General features: G+C 29.5%; 1 protein-coding gene across 16 annotated transcripts in view; it reads left to right on the top strand.

The window, feature by feature from the left end:
- The window catches only part of LOC117170478 (MAP7 domain-containing protein 2), a 319,741-nt gene that overhangs the window by 287,177 nt on the left and 15,783 nt on the right, over positions 1-16,781 (top strand). For all 16 annotated transcript variants that reach the window (XM_033357188.1, XM_033357193.1, XM_033357183.1 and 13 more), the window contains 7 exons: positions 6,769-6,948; positions 9,032-9,342; positions 9,426-9,669; positions 9,754-9,875; positions 9,945-10,186; positions 10,261-10,381; positions 13,794-14,119. In XM_033357188.1, the coding sequence (XP_033213079.1) occupies positions 6,769-6,948; positions 9,032-9,342; positions 9,426-9,669; positions 9,754-9,875; positions 9,945-10,186; positions 10,261-10,381; positions 13,794-14,119 (1,546 nt within the window). The remainder of the gene's footprint in view (positions 1-6,768; positions 6,949-9,031; positions 9,343-9,425; positions 9,670-9,753; positions 9,876-9,944; positions 10,187-10,260; positions 10,382-13,793; positions 14,120-16,781) is intronic.

The following is a 16,781-nucleotide window of genomic DNA, read 5'->3' on the forward strand; positions in this document are numbered from 1 at the left end:
TTCGTATCAACATTATAACCCCCCCCCCCTAAATTTATTCAAATTAACGAAACAATAAATGTGTTTTTTATGATATTTAGAATTCCCACAAGTCCCATAAAGTGCACATATTTCCCATAAAAAACATACGTTTTTGTCAATTTTATTCAGAATCCTTCAAATTAGGTGTATCGTGGTGACTTTCAACATTTATTTTCACAATTAGTCATACAACACTAATCAAAAATTACTATTTGAATTTTCCCTCCATGAGTAGTTTTTTATATGGTCTCGAAAGAACTCCATAATTGAAAAATTGTGTTTTTCGAGTGCAAATTGTTTTTAATACATAAAATATTACTTTCTAATGGTAATTAGAAGTTTAAATAAATTGCGTAAAATCAACTAATTTCAGTATTATTTTAAATAATATTTTCTTCAAAGAGAATATTATTCATAACAATAATATATCGTCTTAACAAAATATTTTTGTTAACTTTTATTAATTACTATAAATCTGTAACTGTAAAGTTATTAAAAAAATTTCAGAAAAAAACCGCAATTTCCTATCATTACTATAGAAGATAGTTATAAACAATAATAATTGTTAAAAAAACTATTTTTGTTAAATCGCATTAATTATTACTTTAGTCGAAGTAAAAGGGGCAAAGAAACGTCAAATCTCGGAAATCAGCTTAACTTTCTAGCATTATTCAAAGAGATTATTATTTAAAACAATAAGAAATTGTTTAAGTAATTTATTCGAACATCTATTGGTTAGTAAAAAGAATTCCGGAAATAGTTTTTGACTTCTATTCTATGATTTAATTTTAAAGAGAAATATTGAGTGTCAATTAGATACACCTTATATTCAGGAAAGCATTTAAATCATAGTGAAAATTTATACTCCAAGTTCATTAACTATAAATATAAAAGTTCTAATTTGAACAATTTAGAGTAAATCATTTAAAAATGAGCTTCTTGAATTTTAAATATGCATTCGAGTATTGAATAATCTTAAATTTTATTTTTAAATCTTACTAATATTAAAAAATCATTTTAATTAAATCATATTAATGAAAAAATCATTTGACACTAATTAAAAATGTAACATTTCTTATAAAAAGATGCTTCTTCCTTTAATAGATAAAAAATGTAAAATCTTTCCTCTATTATTCTCTTTTTTCGTTAAACATTAGTCTATTTTCCCTTTTTTTCTGAGTTCCTTTTACGCTGTGATCCGTGATTGCCGCTTTTCAAAGGATTTATAAAGTCGTAGGTTTTACTGTGATTTCTTGATGAAGCTTATGAGTTGGGAGCACAAACGTTGCATGGTTAATATTAAATAGGAGCCTTTGTGTATCAATAGAAAGCTTGCAAAGATTTTTAAAGAAAGGGATAATTTTAACCACTTGAAATAAAGGCTTCTCAGAAACTTTCTTGGTGAAAAAATTTGATAATATTGCTAGTAAAGTTACTTTTCTATCATTATTATTGAGACAATTTCTTCGCTAAGTTTGCATTCACGACTTATCAATCGCACTTTAAAGCTTTACGTTTACTTGACAATTGATTAACAAGAAGCTCCTGCAAAGACAATTTTCTACCCGCAGTCTTTTCGATGACAAAGGTGATGGTATCACGCTTTTCCTTCGATTCTGGTAAGCCGAACAATTATAGTTTTAAATTCAATATGGAATTATATATTTGTACTTTATACATTTTATGTGCAATACGCCTCTCTTTTTATTTTACTGAGTTGCATTCTATTCAGCTTATAAATTTAGATGTCATTTTGTGAACTCCATTAAATATATAATTTCACATTTGATTTAAAATTTTAATTCCGATTTGCTCGTTATTTTTTTTCTACTTAGTCCAATGTCCGAGCTTTCGCAATTGGTGTTGGATCTGTGAAATGCATTGATCACAGTGAAAAAATTAGGAATTTTTGGGGAAATAAAATGATAAAAAAGTAACAGAACTGAGAATGCACTGAAACAGTTCTAAGGACTTTTTAAATAAAGTGTTTGGTCTAAGGTTGTGAAAGTAACTGTAAGTTTGTGTCTACTTGAAGGAAGTATTATTAACATTTTTTTAATTATAACAAACTTATGGAAGTAACAACAAAATTTTGTGTTGCTAAATATTGACAATTTCTGATTATGATTGGAAATTGAAACCTGCTCCTTGTGTTTTACTTTTGAATACAGTTTACAGGATTTTCAAACTACAGCTTTTAATAAACTATGCTCTATATAATATTTATTAAGTAAATGAAAGCTTGGTTTAGATGATTGCAGGTTCGATTGCCATAGTAAAACTCAAGTTGCAGAATTCCATTTCAAAACTTAAGATTAAAGATTATTTTTACATAAGAAAGAGGGCTGAGTACTTATTTTAAAATTTAAAGTTCGAATGTGAACGCTTCAAACTTTGAAATTAATCTTAAAAAGTTTCTTTGAGAGCGGTTTAAAAGTATTCAAATTTTTCCAAATTTGCATTTTAAAGAAGATGAAAAGTTAGAAAGAAGAAAAAAATTGTGAACATTCTTTCGATTCACAGCTTATTAAGTTATTTTTATAGGCCCCTTTTCCATTAGAGTATGACAAATAATTTGAAAAGCACAAATTTAAAGGATTTCAAAATGGCAATGTACTTTAAGCTGGAATGTAATAGGAAATCAGTCATTAGACCGAATTCAAACTCCTTCCAGATTTAAATTATTTTAATGTAGTCACCTATAAATTTAAAAAAAAAGATAAAATTTAGAAGTTCTTTTGATTTTCAGAACCGATAATTGAGCTTTTTTCTCATTTTTAATGCTCTTAAGGTGTGCATTTTTAAAATTAATGTTATCAAAATTTCAGCAAAGAATAAAATGTTATTTTGGATATTTAAACCCTTATATTTTTATTTTAGTAAATTATAAACTTTTTTTAGGGCCCAAACTTATGCAGTTTCAATGGATTGATATATCATTGCCAACCCGGTGTAAATTTGTTTACCATCCTAATTTTTCGTCGGAATTGATATACCCTGTGACCAAAACATCATTTTTATAAAGTACATTTCGATGACATGAATATATCGTAATGCGTATAATTTTTCAAAATCAAGCAGGTTCTACACTTGAAGTTGTAGAATTTTTTGAGGGCGAAATATATGATTTTTTATTAAAAATAGGCGATACAGATTTTTTTTAATTTTCGAGAAAAAAATAATAAATAATAACTGTCTACGAAGTTCTGCGCATTTGAATTTTGTGATTTGTTTTTCAGGGTGAAAAGCCAACAAATTTGTCGTTTAAACCTATATAACTTTTTACCTAATTGATTCTGATGTCGTTTATCGCCTTCTTTTGAAATCAGCCTGAAATTTTTATAATTTTTTAAAATTGACACAATGAGGGTGTGTTTTCTGATAATAATTAAAGTAGATTTTTTTGAATCCCACACATGTATTTTTTGTCAATCAGTTGATAAATTTATACTTTTATAAGGAAAACATCTGGTGAGTTTTATACAGGTTAAGTAACTTTTGTCGCCATAAGAACTTTTTTTTCATAAAATGAAAATTTCTATGTTTTCTCACAATTAGGACAGATAAGAAAAATATCAACATAATTTCTTGGACATTTGAAAAAGTTCTATGAACATTTCTTCTGCTCCTTTATTCAAAAAGTATATTTTTAGGAAAAAATCATATCGTGGTCTTAAAAATGGTTTATTCCGCATGAAGCTGATAGGATGCCTATATTGTATTAGCAGAAACATATCAAAAATATTGAAAATAATAAAAAAGATGGTGTTTTACAGAAAATATTTTTTCATGTTTTCGAAATTGGAAGACAAAAATAAAAAAGACTTTCTGGAAAACTCTACCTTTTCATTGTTTCCTATATTTGTTACATTTTCTGCTTTTATAGGGAATTCAGCTTTTTGCGGTCTGAACCATATTTGAGGCCATTTTTTTTCGTTTTTCATTTGAGAAAATCCAGTTTTAATATTTTTACAAGCCCTGGTCATTTTGTTAATTTGGAACCTTTTTTTAATTTTCGGCCGGATTTCGAAATAGGGCGGTAAAACCTATCAGAATCTAAAACGAATATTAAGACTTCTGACTTAGGTCAAAAACTACATACAAATATTAACCAGTGTATAAAGAAAATTAACCTTCTTTTAGGACTATTTTTGGTTTCGAAATGGTATCATTTTTGATTTCTTATTTTTGGGTGGTATAGCTTTATACACAAGTTTTGTACAATTTTAAACGATCTCACGCATTGCTTTACGATATGTGCATTTGATTGAGAAAAAAAATAAAAATCAATAAAAAAATGATGAAATGTTCGAGTGGTTACAGGGTATAATTTCGACTGAAAAATTATACTGCCTAGAAAAAAATTGACACCCTAGTGGCATTAACATTTGCATAGGTTTAAATTCCTCTGGTGTTTCCACTTAGAATAGAGGTTTTGAAAGCACGCGAACGTTCTACATTATAACAGGGTGCACAGTCTTTCCCCCATTCTGCTGCGTTTCCCCCTTTTTCCCTATTCTCGAAAAACTTTCCCTTTTCTCTATAAATAAACGATATTTGAAAATAAAATTGTTCGTTTTATATCTTATTAATTATTATATTTCAAACTCGAATATGGCACCGCGAGTAGTCAAATTTTTTTTACTTTCAGAATTATCTGTTGAATTTATACAAATTCAGTATTTTTCAATTAACTATTATACAAAATTCGATGGTTTGTTTGTTCACATTTAAGCTTCTTTAGTTTCGATTTGACTAACGATTATCATTATATTAAACATATTATAATATTTATTGTTTAAGTAGGCCAAGAATTCATATAAGAATTACAAGATTTACAACTTATGTTGATGAGATTTTTCATTTGAACAGAAATTGAATAAGCTCTAGAATTTAAAAGTTTAAAAAACTGCCAAAAACCAGCTCTTGCCATGTTCGAAAAAATTAGGCGCAGTTTCTAGTAGATTTTAAATATTCTTTCTTTAAATATACATTCCATATAATAGTTGAATCATTTAAAGATTTATAGAAATTGATAAAAATCCCTTTATCTTACGTTTTTTTTTTTTTTAATGAAGAAACTTTGTTCATTTCAAAAATTTTAAATCGATACAGTTTTTAATCGATGATTTAAAACATATTACTAATTAAAATTTACCAATATGTGATTAATAGTATTTATGGAAACAATTGAGATCTCCTAATAACTTAAAAATAATTGGCATCATCATTTCTCGAATTATTTAACTCGTTTCAAATATTTATTTAAACGGTTTATTTAGAACAATTTAATTAGGGATTTTAACTTAATTTATAGTTGTGGAATTTCAAATGATTTCTACAAATTTTAAAGGATTTTCAAGGTTTGAACCGATTATAGGGGATTTTAGCGAATTTCTAGAGAACTTTTGGGAATAACTAAAATTTAATTTTAAGAATTTTCTACGAATTTTAACAATTTCAAGGGATATGAAGAACATAAAATAAATTTCAAAGGATTTTGAAGATTTTAAGTTATTTGAAGTATCAAAAAGAATCAATGATTTTGAACACGCTCTTTATGCGTGTATTTTATTTAACCCCTTCGTCGGCAGAGAATTCGACAAAAAGTGACCAAAATGGCAGGAAAGTTTGTTATCCTGAAAATTTGTATCCTGGGGTTTTTGGGGCCACTAAATCCGAATATCAAGTCAAAATTCAGAAATTAAAAATGGTGGACGAAAATATTCGCCATTTGACATTTTTTAATTTTGACTTCAAATTCTGATTCAGCGACTCAAAAAATCCGTAAGTACCGATATTCATGCAAATCGAGCCATTTTTTGTATTTTTGTCCACCATATTTGATCCGCCATTTTGAATTTGCTAATTTTGACTTTAGATTCTGATTCATCGACCCCAAAACCCCCCGAGTAAGTTTTTAATGCATAATCGGGGTATGTTAAATAAGAAAAAAGAAGATTGACGCATTTTGCGTAAATGACACACAGGGCACGGAAAATTTTGACGCACTTTGCGTCAATGCTGACGAAGCGATTAAACGGTTTTCTAGAGAAATTTAATAAAGGATTCTAACAAATTCCAAAAGATTTGAAATATTACAAGAGATTTCATTTCAAAAATTTGTAAAGTCGAAATATTAAAAAATTTGGTATTATGGATTTTCTAATGGTTTGCTTTTAGTATTAGAAAATATAAATCCAGGGATCTGTGCACCCAATTCGCGCGCATGCGTTTGCTGCAATAAAAAAGATATAAAAATTGCCTATTCAACAAATTTAATATTTTCTCGGGTCTTTTTATACCACCGTGAATAGATTTTCAACGACCTAAGTATATTCAATATAGAAAATAAATATTTTAATAGCAGAAATAAATAAAAAATTATTTTAAATTATTTAAAAAACGACATAATTTCTTATAAAAAATATTGTTTCTTCGATTAAATTAAATAAATGTTAATTGTTCCCCTTTATCATGAAAAAATTTTCCTATTTCGCCTTTTTTTAAACCCCTTCTGTGCTGTGATCCCTGTTATATTAATCTTGAATGTCCTGAAGCTAAAAAACTTGTATGTCTTATAGACCTAGACGACTTCAATTCGATGTTTTGAAGAAACGTTTAAAGCTTGAGTTTCTGTTTTTTAAGAAAAAATATTTATAAGTACCCAGTCCTTCGAATAAAATAGAAGTGAACCAGTTAAAGAAATTGAAATTAAAGATGATGAATATGGGTGGGTGGGCATAGGTATCCGCAGCGGGGAAGCTACACCAAACAGTCATTCGCGACCGCACAGCTCCATGAGTCAACAGAGCGCCTGCAGCGTTGGCAGCAGTGTCGTGAATCTGCGTCCCCGCACAGCCAACCCTCGTCGTCCGCGACCTGCTTCTATCGCCGGAACTGGCGTTTCTATCCCAGAACGACACAGTGAGCATGGCTTTCTACCTTTCCTTAAGTTCGCATTTTGTCAAAATATATAGCTCTCAAGAGATAGTTTCAGTTCGCTTTTTCTTTTAGTGCCAGATCTCCTTGTACAAATTTCGATTCATTTATCTTCTCAAAGTTAGTTTCGAGCATTGCACATATTAATACTGCACAAAGAATACAAGTATACTATTTGGAGTGTCTACCTGATCGAGAAACCGGGAAAAGGCCGGGAAGAATTTGAATCAGTGATTCATTCAATTGTAAATATTCATGTATTTAAATCATAGAGATTTGAAGAGGTAATTTTCTAAAAGAACTATTATAATTCTGACTTTGAACAGGGAATGTTTAAAAAGAATGATAAGTTTTACTTTGGTTCAGGTAATTTTCCAAATTAATTGTAATTTTGAGTTATACCTGGATTTAAGATAGAAGTAAATAATTATAAGGGATAACAAATAATTTAAGTGAGACTGCAAGTCAGGATATACTTTAAAATTAAGAAAAAGTCAGGGGATTTTGTTGGTCAGTGAAAGTCAGGGAAAAGCTAGAGATTTTGAAAAATAATTGCAAATCAGTGATTTTCTGTAGTGCAAGTAACTTTAAAGAATAAGCAGGGCTGCCACCGTTTTTTTTAAATCACTTTTTACTGACTTCTTAAAATGAAAAAGTCACTTTAGTGACTTTTCTTTTAATAAATTGACCCATGGGTGAACTACTATTGAATTTAGGTCTATACCTATTCCTTATTTTCTTGCATTCGTTTGAAATATGTTATGGTATTTTAAAATAAGCCAAAAAAAATGTTTAATGCATTTCAGTAATTTGAAAGGATTTCAAAGAATTTTAAAGATTTTTGAATATTATTAAAAATTTCAATGAATTTTTAAGAGCTTTAAAATGTTTCAAAGGATTTGCAATATTTGAAATGGATTTTAATACGTCTAAAGGATTCCGAAAGATTTAAGGGTGTTTTTAAACGAATTTTAAAGTGTTTAAAAAGTTTCCAAGGTTTTCCAAACATTTGAAATATTTTAGAATATTCAAAAGATTGCAAGCCATTTTCAAGACAAAACAAATTTAAGGTATTTCCATGGATTTCTATGATTTTTAGGGATTTGAAGAAATTTGTGTGTGACTGTAAACAATATCGTAGAATTTCGGAAGATATGGGACGATGTGACAAGTCCGATAAGATTTTAGATATTTTAAAAGAATCGAAGAGATTTTATAGAATAATACGGGATTTTATCAAATTCTCATGAAGTTTTTAATTTACTTGAATTCTTCTAACTTTACTAAAATCTTCTCAATTCAATGTGTTTAAACTTTTTTTTGGTTTTTGCTTCATGCGTTTTTAAGTATTTTATACTCCCCTTGAATTCTTAGGCATTTCATTAAATTCTTTTGAATTCCATTGAATTTTCCTGACTCATTCAAAACTAACTGAATTCAATTACATTTTTCATATTTTTTAATTGTTTTCAATAAACTTGTTTTCTTAATTCGCCTCTTATTTTTCTGGATTTCGTCGAATTCTTTTTACTTTCCTTAAATTCTTCTTAATACATTCCAATTTTGTTGCAATGAATGGAATATTTGAATTTTTCCAATTCATTTGAATTCTTTTAATTTTAACTTTAATTGTTTTGAAGTCTTATGAAGTCACTTTTTTGGTTGAAATGAGTAACTTTTTAAAATTAAATTACAATTTTGCAACCCGGAGAATAATTAATTTTTAATTTTTTTAAAATTCCATTTGTAAAAGATTCTATATTAAAAATGTTACAAGGTTCAAATTCTTGTCTATAAAGTATATAAGGGCCAGGGAAAATTACAAATTATGCAGAGAAGAACAATAATTCTGAGATGGAAGAGGGAATTTTCCAAAATAATTAAAATTCTGAGTTAGATCATGGGTATTCCGAAAAGAAGTATAATTTCCAGACCTGGAAAATAGAAATTTTGCCTGGGAAGAAGTCGAGAAATGACCGAGAATTTAAAATCATCCGCCTGGTAGACACTCTGATTATTTGTTAGAACCCAGTAAATTAGTCTAATCTCTTTGGCCGACAAATTTCAGATGTGCTTGGAGACATGAAAGTCACAAAAGATTCAAAGCCACCTCTGCCAAAGGTCCACAGCACTCCAAAGAAACCATCCACGCCGAAAGTCACAGAAATTATAAAAAAACCATCCGACAGGTTGATTAAGAGCGCCAGGGCTTCACCTCGCGTTACGCCAAGAGCAACTCCTCTTCAGAGTCCTGGAATCGAGCATGTTCCTTTGATTCGCGAAAATACAACCGATATTATCAAACCCTCAGAATCAAAAGAGGTTAAGTTGGACGAGAAGCAGGAGGAGAAGATAGATCAAGGCTCGGAGAAAACTGAAGTTTGTTGCTGCATTTGCTCAACTATAATTAGAAAGTAACTTTTAATTGAAAGTGTTCTTAATTGAAATTTGATTCCCTCTAGATTCAACAAAATGTGAACGCTGTCGAAGTCAAGGTCACCGAGATTAAGAAGGAAACGACCAAGGCCTCTGAACCAGTAACTTCTGCTCCTGTGGCAAAGACTTCGAAGGAAGAAATAAATTCAGAGACCTTATCAGCTTCCACACATGAAATTACTTCAAAGAAAAACGATAAATCCGGCAAAAAGTCGCCTGAACTTGAATCAAAATCTGAGCTGGAGGTTGAAGATCAAATTGACATGTCGGGTATGTTTCTTGATATAAATATTTTCCTTTACTTCAATGAATAAGCCTTTTAATTGTTTTTAATCATCTTTTGCTTTTAATTAGCGTCAATGATCGCGAAGATTAAAATAACGACTGAGGAAGAGGCAAAGGCAGCTTTGGCAGAGCGACGAAGACTCGCTCGCGAACAAGCTGAGCGAGAAGCTGAACTCGAGCGCCAGCGATTGGTAGATATTTTGAAGTTACTCTTAAAACTTGAGCTATTGGGTGTAAAACTACTGAGGTCGTTTGTTTAGGAGGAAGAAGCACGCCTCGAGGCTGAGAGATTGCGCGCTGAAGAGGAAGAGCAACGTCGCTTGGAAGAGGAGACTCTTCGACTCGCAAACGAAGCCCGAGAAGCTGAAGAGATAAGGCTGCTTCTTGCTATCGAGGAGGCGAAGAAGCGCGAGGAAGAAGATAGAAAAAGGAGAGAGGAGGAGGCTAAACAGAAACAAGAGAAGGAGGAAGCGGAGCGAAAGGCCAGAGAAGAAGCAGAAAAGTGGGTTATCAATTCTGGGTCTTCTTCTCATTTTTAAAGTCCTATTTGTAATTAATTTCTACATTTGTTTTCAGACAAAGAATCGAGATGGCCGAACGACTCAAAAAGGAAGAAGAGGAGCGAATAGCCAGACGCAAAAGAGTCGAGGCTATTATGCTTCGTACTCGCGGAAAGAATCAGTCCAACTCTTCCAAGGTATTTAGAGAATATTGTAAAATCTTTCTGACTTCTTTGAAATCTGAACATTTTGAAATCTCGAAAATAATTGTGAAACCATTCAATTCTTTAAAATCTTGAAAGATAAAATGTTTACAATTATTTTAAATACACATGTGAATGCAAAAAACGAGTTTAACGGAAACTCCATTATTGTGGGAAGAAAATCGGCGAATCTTAACTCGCGAAGAGTCACGGATGTTAAGCGATTTCGATCGCAATTTTGCACTCGAATGGGTGATCGTTCGCGATGTACGACCAGGTTTTGTATTCATCGCGTTTAACTGTTGGTTGGTAACGGTCCGGGGGGAGTGGGGTCCCTGTAAAAGTAAGATTACACATAATCTTTTAAAATTTCGAGAATTTTTTTCCTGCAAGTAGATATGGTAACGTTTTTAATAATTTTCCAGGCGATGAATGTTTTTAGCAGAAAATTCATATTTGTGTTTAAAAATTTATGTTTTTGGTTGAAAATTCGATTTTTTTTTGTAGTAAATTAATCTTTTTGTTTAAAAATTCATCTTTTTTAATTGAAACTTCCACTTTTTGGTTAAGAACTCTTGAATTTTGTTAAATATTTGTTTGTTTTTTTTCGGTATAAAATTAATCTTTTTGTTTAAAAATTCATCTTTTTTAATTGAAACTTCAACTTTTTGGTTGAGTACTCGTGAATTTGATCAAAAATTCGTCTTTTTCGGTATCAAATTAATCGTTTTGCTAAAAAAATTCTTTTTCAGTTAAAAATTCAACTTGTTGATTCAGCATTCTTGATTTTGTTAAAAAATTCGTCTTTTTTTACGGTAAATTAATTTTTTGCTTAAAAATTAGTTGTTTTTTTTAGTTGAAACTTCAACTTTTTGGTTGAGAAATCTTGAATTTTCTTAAAAATTCGTCTTTTTCGGTATTAATCTATTTGTTTAAGGGCATGTGATACTTAGAAAATTGTCGATTTTACTAGTTTTAGGTTCCCCGGCTTTTTTTCTAGGATAATAAATATTTTGTCTTAAAAATTTGGGAAATGGTAGCGAACATGCTAACGAACGTCCCCACACACTTTTTTGTAGATTAATTCAAACAAGTTTTAATTTAGCAAAATGTGATTAATCTGCATAGCGCTTAGGAAATATTATCGATATTTTCAGTGTTAGATTTCCCCGGCTTTTTTCCTATGATAAGAAATATTTTGCCTTCAAAATCTGGGAAATGATAGCGAACATGCTAACGGACGTCCCCACACACTTTTTTGTGTTTTTTTATCACAAAATTTTTGATATTGCTAACAAAGTGCGTGTATATTTCGAAGTTATGTGTGTTACAATTCACCCGAGCTTTACTTCCAAGCTTCCAAACTACACAATATTTTTGGCCGAAAACTTTGGACTTACAAATAAACATAGTAAGTAATCTTTTGGAACTAACCTGGTTTGCAGGCAATCAAAAAAGTTTATTTCATAAATAATTTCCAGATTATCGAAAAGGCAGAGATGAAAAACGACGTAACCTCAAAATAATGCATATGAATACAATTTTTATTTAGCACAATAATTTTTTTTGTTATTATCCCTCAAAAAAGAGTCTCTCAAAAAAGTATCACATGCCCTTAAAAATTCATATTGTTTTAGTTACAACTTCAACTTTTTGGTTGAGAATTCTTGAATTTGATTTAAAATACGTCTTTTGTGGTAGTAAATTAATCTGTTTGTTTAAAAAATTAATGTTTCTTAGTTGAAATTTCAACTTTTTGGTTAAGTACAAATGAATTCGATCAAAAATTTATCTTTTTTGGTAGTAAATTGATCGTTTTGTTAAAAAATTCTTTTAATTAAAACTTCAACTTTTTGGTTTAGCATTCTCAAGTTTTATCAAAAATTCGTTTTTTTTATGTTAAATTAATATTTTTCTTTGAAAATTCATTTTTTTTTAAATTGAAACTTCAACTTATTGCTTGATTAAACTTGAATTTTCTTAAAAATAAAGAATAAATGGTCCTTTCTTAAAAATTCAACTGTTTGTTTGAAAAATCTTGAGCTTTATTGAAAATTCGCTTTTTTGATAGTAATTTAATCTTTTTGTTGAAAAATCATCTTTTTTAGTTGAAAATTTAACTGTTTGGTTGAGAATTCTTGAATTTTGTTTAAAAAATTCCTTTTTTTTTAGAAATTTAATCTTTTCCTTTAAAAATTCTTTTTGGTTAAAAAATAAACAACTAGGTTTTAAAGTTAAGCTACTTTCTTAAAAATACATTTTTTGTTTGACGACTCAAAATTCTAGTGAAAATTCATCTCTGGTTGGAAATTGAACTGTTTTGTTGAAAATTCCTTTTTTTATTGTTGAAAAATTCCTGTGGTAATTGAAAATTTACCTATTCCATTTTTGGTCAAAATTTGTTCTTCTTTACGTAAAAAATAAACTTATTGTTAAAATTGAACTGTTTTGTTAAAAATTAGTTTTTTTTATTTTTGCTGTTGAAAATTAACCTAGTTTAGTTGACAATTCAACTTTTGGTTTTAAGTTCTTGTATTTTGTTGGAAACTCGTCTTTTTTGGTTTTGTATAGAAAATTAGTCATTTTCGCTTGAAAGTTCAATAATTTAGTTTTAAAAAAACAGTATTTGCTCAAAAATTATTATTTTTTTAATTAAAAGTTACTACCGAGATTAACTGCCACGTAAAATTCAATTAGGCTGTTCAACGTTTAATAATGAAGATAATGTATAGAATTCCTGAAAATAAAATCAAGAATCCAACGACCAAATTTGAACAATCATAAAATGCTCATATTGTAATTTCAAAAAAGATATTTGCTTCCTAAAAAAGAATATAATTTTGTTTTGACAAAAATAAAAAAGAGAAAGGACAATGTGAAGGCAACCTACTAAATCCCCTTCCTTCTCTTTTTTTAATTTCTTTTGTCTTTTTTATTTTTATTAATTAATAATATTCACCAAAGTTTCGCTACTCATACAGCACCATTATCAAAGTAAGAAAAAATTGAGTAGAAGGACCAGTGCCAAAACAACCAATAATTTTCTTTCCTTTTTTTTATTAAAAAAAAAATTCTTTTTCAGGAAGAAAAGATCTCTTTTCAAATTACAATAGGAGCATGTTATGGCGGTTGTCCAAATTTGGTCGTTGGATTCTTGGTTTTATTTTCAGGAATTCTATAAATTAAATAAATAGTTGTCAACGAGGTACGGGAAGCGGTCGATAATTGCCCGAAATTGGCAACAGTCGGAAAACCGACTCAGCTCGGGATGATAGAAAATCCAGGAAAATGCGAGTACTTCTAATAAAGTCGGATGCAGCCACGGCTTATCTTTTTTTATGATTATCTTCATACATGATGTGTATATAGTTGGTAAAAAAAATAAATGGGAAATTTACTTGTGCAGGGAGAAGGTGGTGATGGCGACAAATCAAAGGAAGATAGTCCAAGTGACGAGAACAAGCCAATGCCTGGCGACAAAGTTGAAGACGTGATGACCGCCAGTTTCATTTCCGAGGCGACTCAACAATTTATCACTGTCGAGCAGAATGCCCTTCGTACTGAGAACAATTCTTCGGACATCGTTCGCAATGGGATGCACACCAATGGCATTAACGAGAGCAAAACCATTCTGGATAATAATCAGGATAATGGAGGAGAACTCAACGGTCACCACACGAACCACGGAAATGGCATCAACAGTCAAACGATTGTCCTGGACAATGCCACTGTGTGAGTATGCAAAGTACAAATAGCCAGGGTATGGGGAATTATTTCGCGTGCATACAGACAAATTCAAATAGATTGTACTTGGACACATATTTATATGGCCTGGATACTATTACCAAATTTACGCTTGATATGATACGAGTGAAAAATCAAAGAAATAATTTTCACCAACTAGGAACTCGAAATACCGGAAAGAGATAGAATAGTAAAGCGACATGTAGGGTTGAGTTCGCATTTGAAATGTTCGGTGTAACGTCGCAGGTTTGCTCTGTAGGGCAGATGACTTATGACTGAAACTTGCCACGGGAACTGATTATTTGAATGAATGTAAGGTACGAATTCTATTATTGTTAGCTAGGATCTAGAAGATCTAATGTGCAAACTCTTGTCGAGGTTTAATGTATGTTACGAGTCACTCGATTGCATATTTAGTCAGCACATGCTGTGTATTTTTGCGATCGAGTAGTTTGTTGTTTTCGATTACCGTTGTGATTTTTTAGCTGTAATTTGTTTTTCGGTGTTATTTCAACTGAGCAATTCTAAAATATAAACAAATCTGAGATATTTTTATAAAGTAGCCAATGTTTTTCTTAGCAAGATTATCAATAAAGCATGTCTAAATAGTTCAAAAGTTTAACAAATGCCAATCGGCCATGTTGACAAACGTTTAAACGGCTCGGCGTCAAAAAAATTACCGAATGCCATGTCCCTCAGATTTCTAACTGAGAAAATGAGGTAACATGAGATGCAAAAATACTCATTTTTTCTCACAATAATAATCGACGAAATAATTATAAATGAACTATTTATAATTAAAATTATATATTTAATGTTGAACACAATGATAGTTTACATTATTATATTGCATACCCGGAATTAAATTAGCTATTTCCAAATTGTCGATTTTTGAGTTATATACCGATGGTTACTTTAAAGGTTAAACATATTTTTGAAAACTGTTATTTTTTTAATTATAAAAATGCAGATAAAAAACATGGCGTAATATAATTTTAACTTTGTATTGACGTCACTATCACTATTTTTATTAATAATTGTAATGGTTGAAGAATAAATTTTTGGAAACCAACTGACATAAAGTTATATCAAAAGAACTTGTGTTAAAATTATATCTGTTCATATTAACGTAAGCACTTGATTTTTGTATTCCTAACTTTACATCAAAACAATAATCGCCAAAGTTGAATATTAAATGAATATTTAAATTTTTGAAAGATAAAATTTAGAATCCCGTGCTTTATTTATTATTTTTTTAAAATGAGAAAAACAATTAACAGAAACAGAAGTATATAATTATTCTGTTTCGATTTCAGCATAACATTTTAACTTATTTTTTAATCCATTTTTTACCCTTCCTGTCCCCCATGTAACAAGTCTTAAGAAAGTGTTTTGACCCCCCCCCCCCCTCACGTATATTTTACGTAATTTTTCCGAATATTTTTAGCTGTCTCTTAATATTAAACACAATTTATTTATTTACTTCTCAAGACATCATACGAGTTTTCGACAGGCTAAAAGTAATCATTTTAACCTAAATATTTTAAAGGACGATTTTTAATCTGTCGTTAAATGTAGAAAAGTAGATCATAAAATAAAAGGTTGTATATTTTCTAAATAGTGCAAGCCCGATAAACTTAAAAGATGTTGAATAATATTGTGGGTAGACTAGTTATTTTAAAAATCTTTTTACTGAAATTTCTCCGGATATTTTGTAAAGTAAAATTCTTGAAAATCTTTTAAACTATCTTGAAATACGTAAAAATCTTTTCATATCTCTTAATTTTTATAAATAAATTCTTTGAAATTGCATTGAAATATTATAAAATCCGTTAAAACCCGTGGATTACAACCCTCTCAATCCTTTTATATACCCTAAATTATTTGCAATCCTTTGAAATCGCTTGCAATTTAAAAAAATTTTTAATGTTCTAAAATCTTTAAAAATCCTTTGTCATTTCTTGAAATCTATTGAAATTTCTTGGATTACTTTAAAATACCCTAAAATATTTAAAATTCTTCAAAAATGTTTGTAAATACCTTGAACTATTTTAAATCTCTTGAAATCTTTGAAATGCTTGGAATATTCTAATTCTTGTGAATGAATTTTTTGACATCTCATTAAAATATTATAAATTCTCTTTAAATCCGTGAAGTTATGTAAAAGCTGATGATATTCCTTGAAAAACTTTTAAATTGGTTAAACTCTTGAACTTTCTTAAATCTTTGAAATCTTTTGAAATCCCTTGCATTTTTAAAGCTCTTAAAAATTCCTCGGATGCTTTAAAATACAGTAAAATCTTGTAAATCTCTTAAGATCTTTATTATTATATTGCCTTAGAATCTTGTAAAATATCCTAAAAACTTTCAAATTCTTTCAAATTTTTGGAAATATCTTGAAATATTAAAAAAATCCTTTGAAATCTTTAAAATCCTTTGCAATCCCTCAATTCTTGTGAATAAACTCTTTGAAATTTCATTAAAATATAATAAAGACAAATTACATACAAAATTACATAAGTGGCTATTTTGTAAACTTTTGAACGATTTAGACGCCATGTGCCCTACTTTTTAGTTTTTTAAAAAGGGTGTGATTCAGTCTAGTCTCATTTTACACGTTTTCGACAGAAATTATTACGTACACTTTCTT

The sequence above is a fragment of the Belonocnema kinseyi genome, chromosome 4 (assembly GCF_010883055.1).
Source record: "Belonocnema kinseyi isolate 2016_QV_RU_SX_M_011 chromosome 4, B_treatae_v1, whole genome shotgun sequence".
Taxonomy (NCBI): domain Eukaryota; kingdom Metazoa; phylum Arthropoda; class Insecta; order Hymenoptera; family Cynipidae; genus Belonocnema; species Belonocnema kinseyi.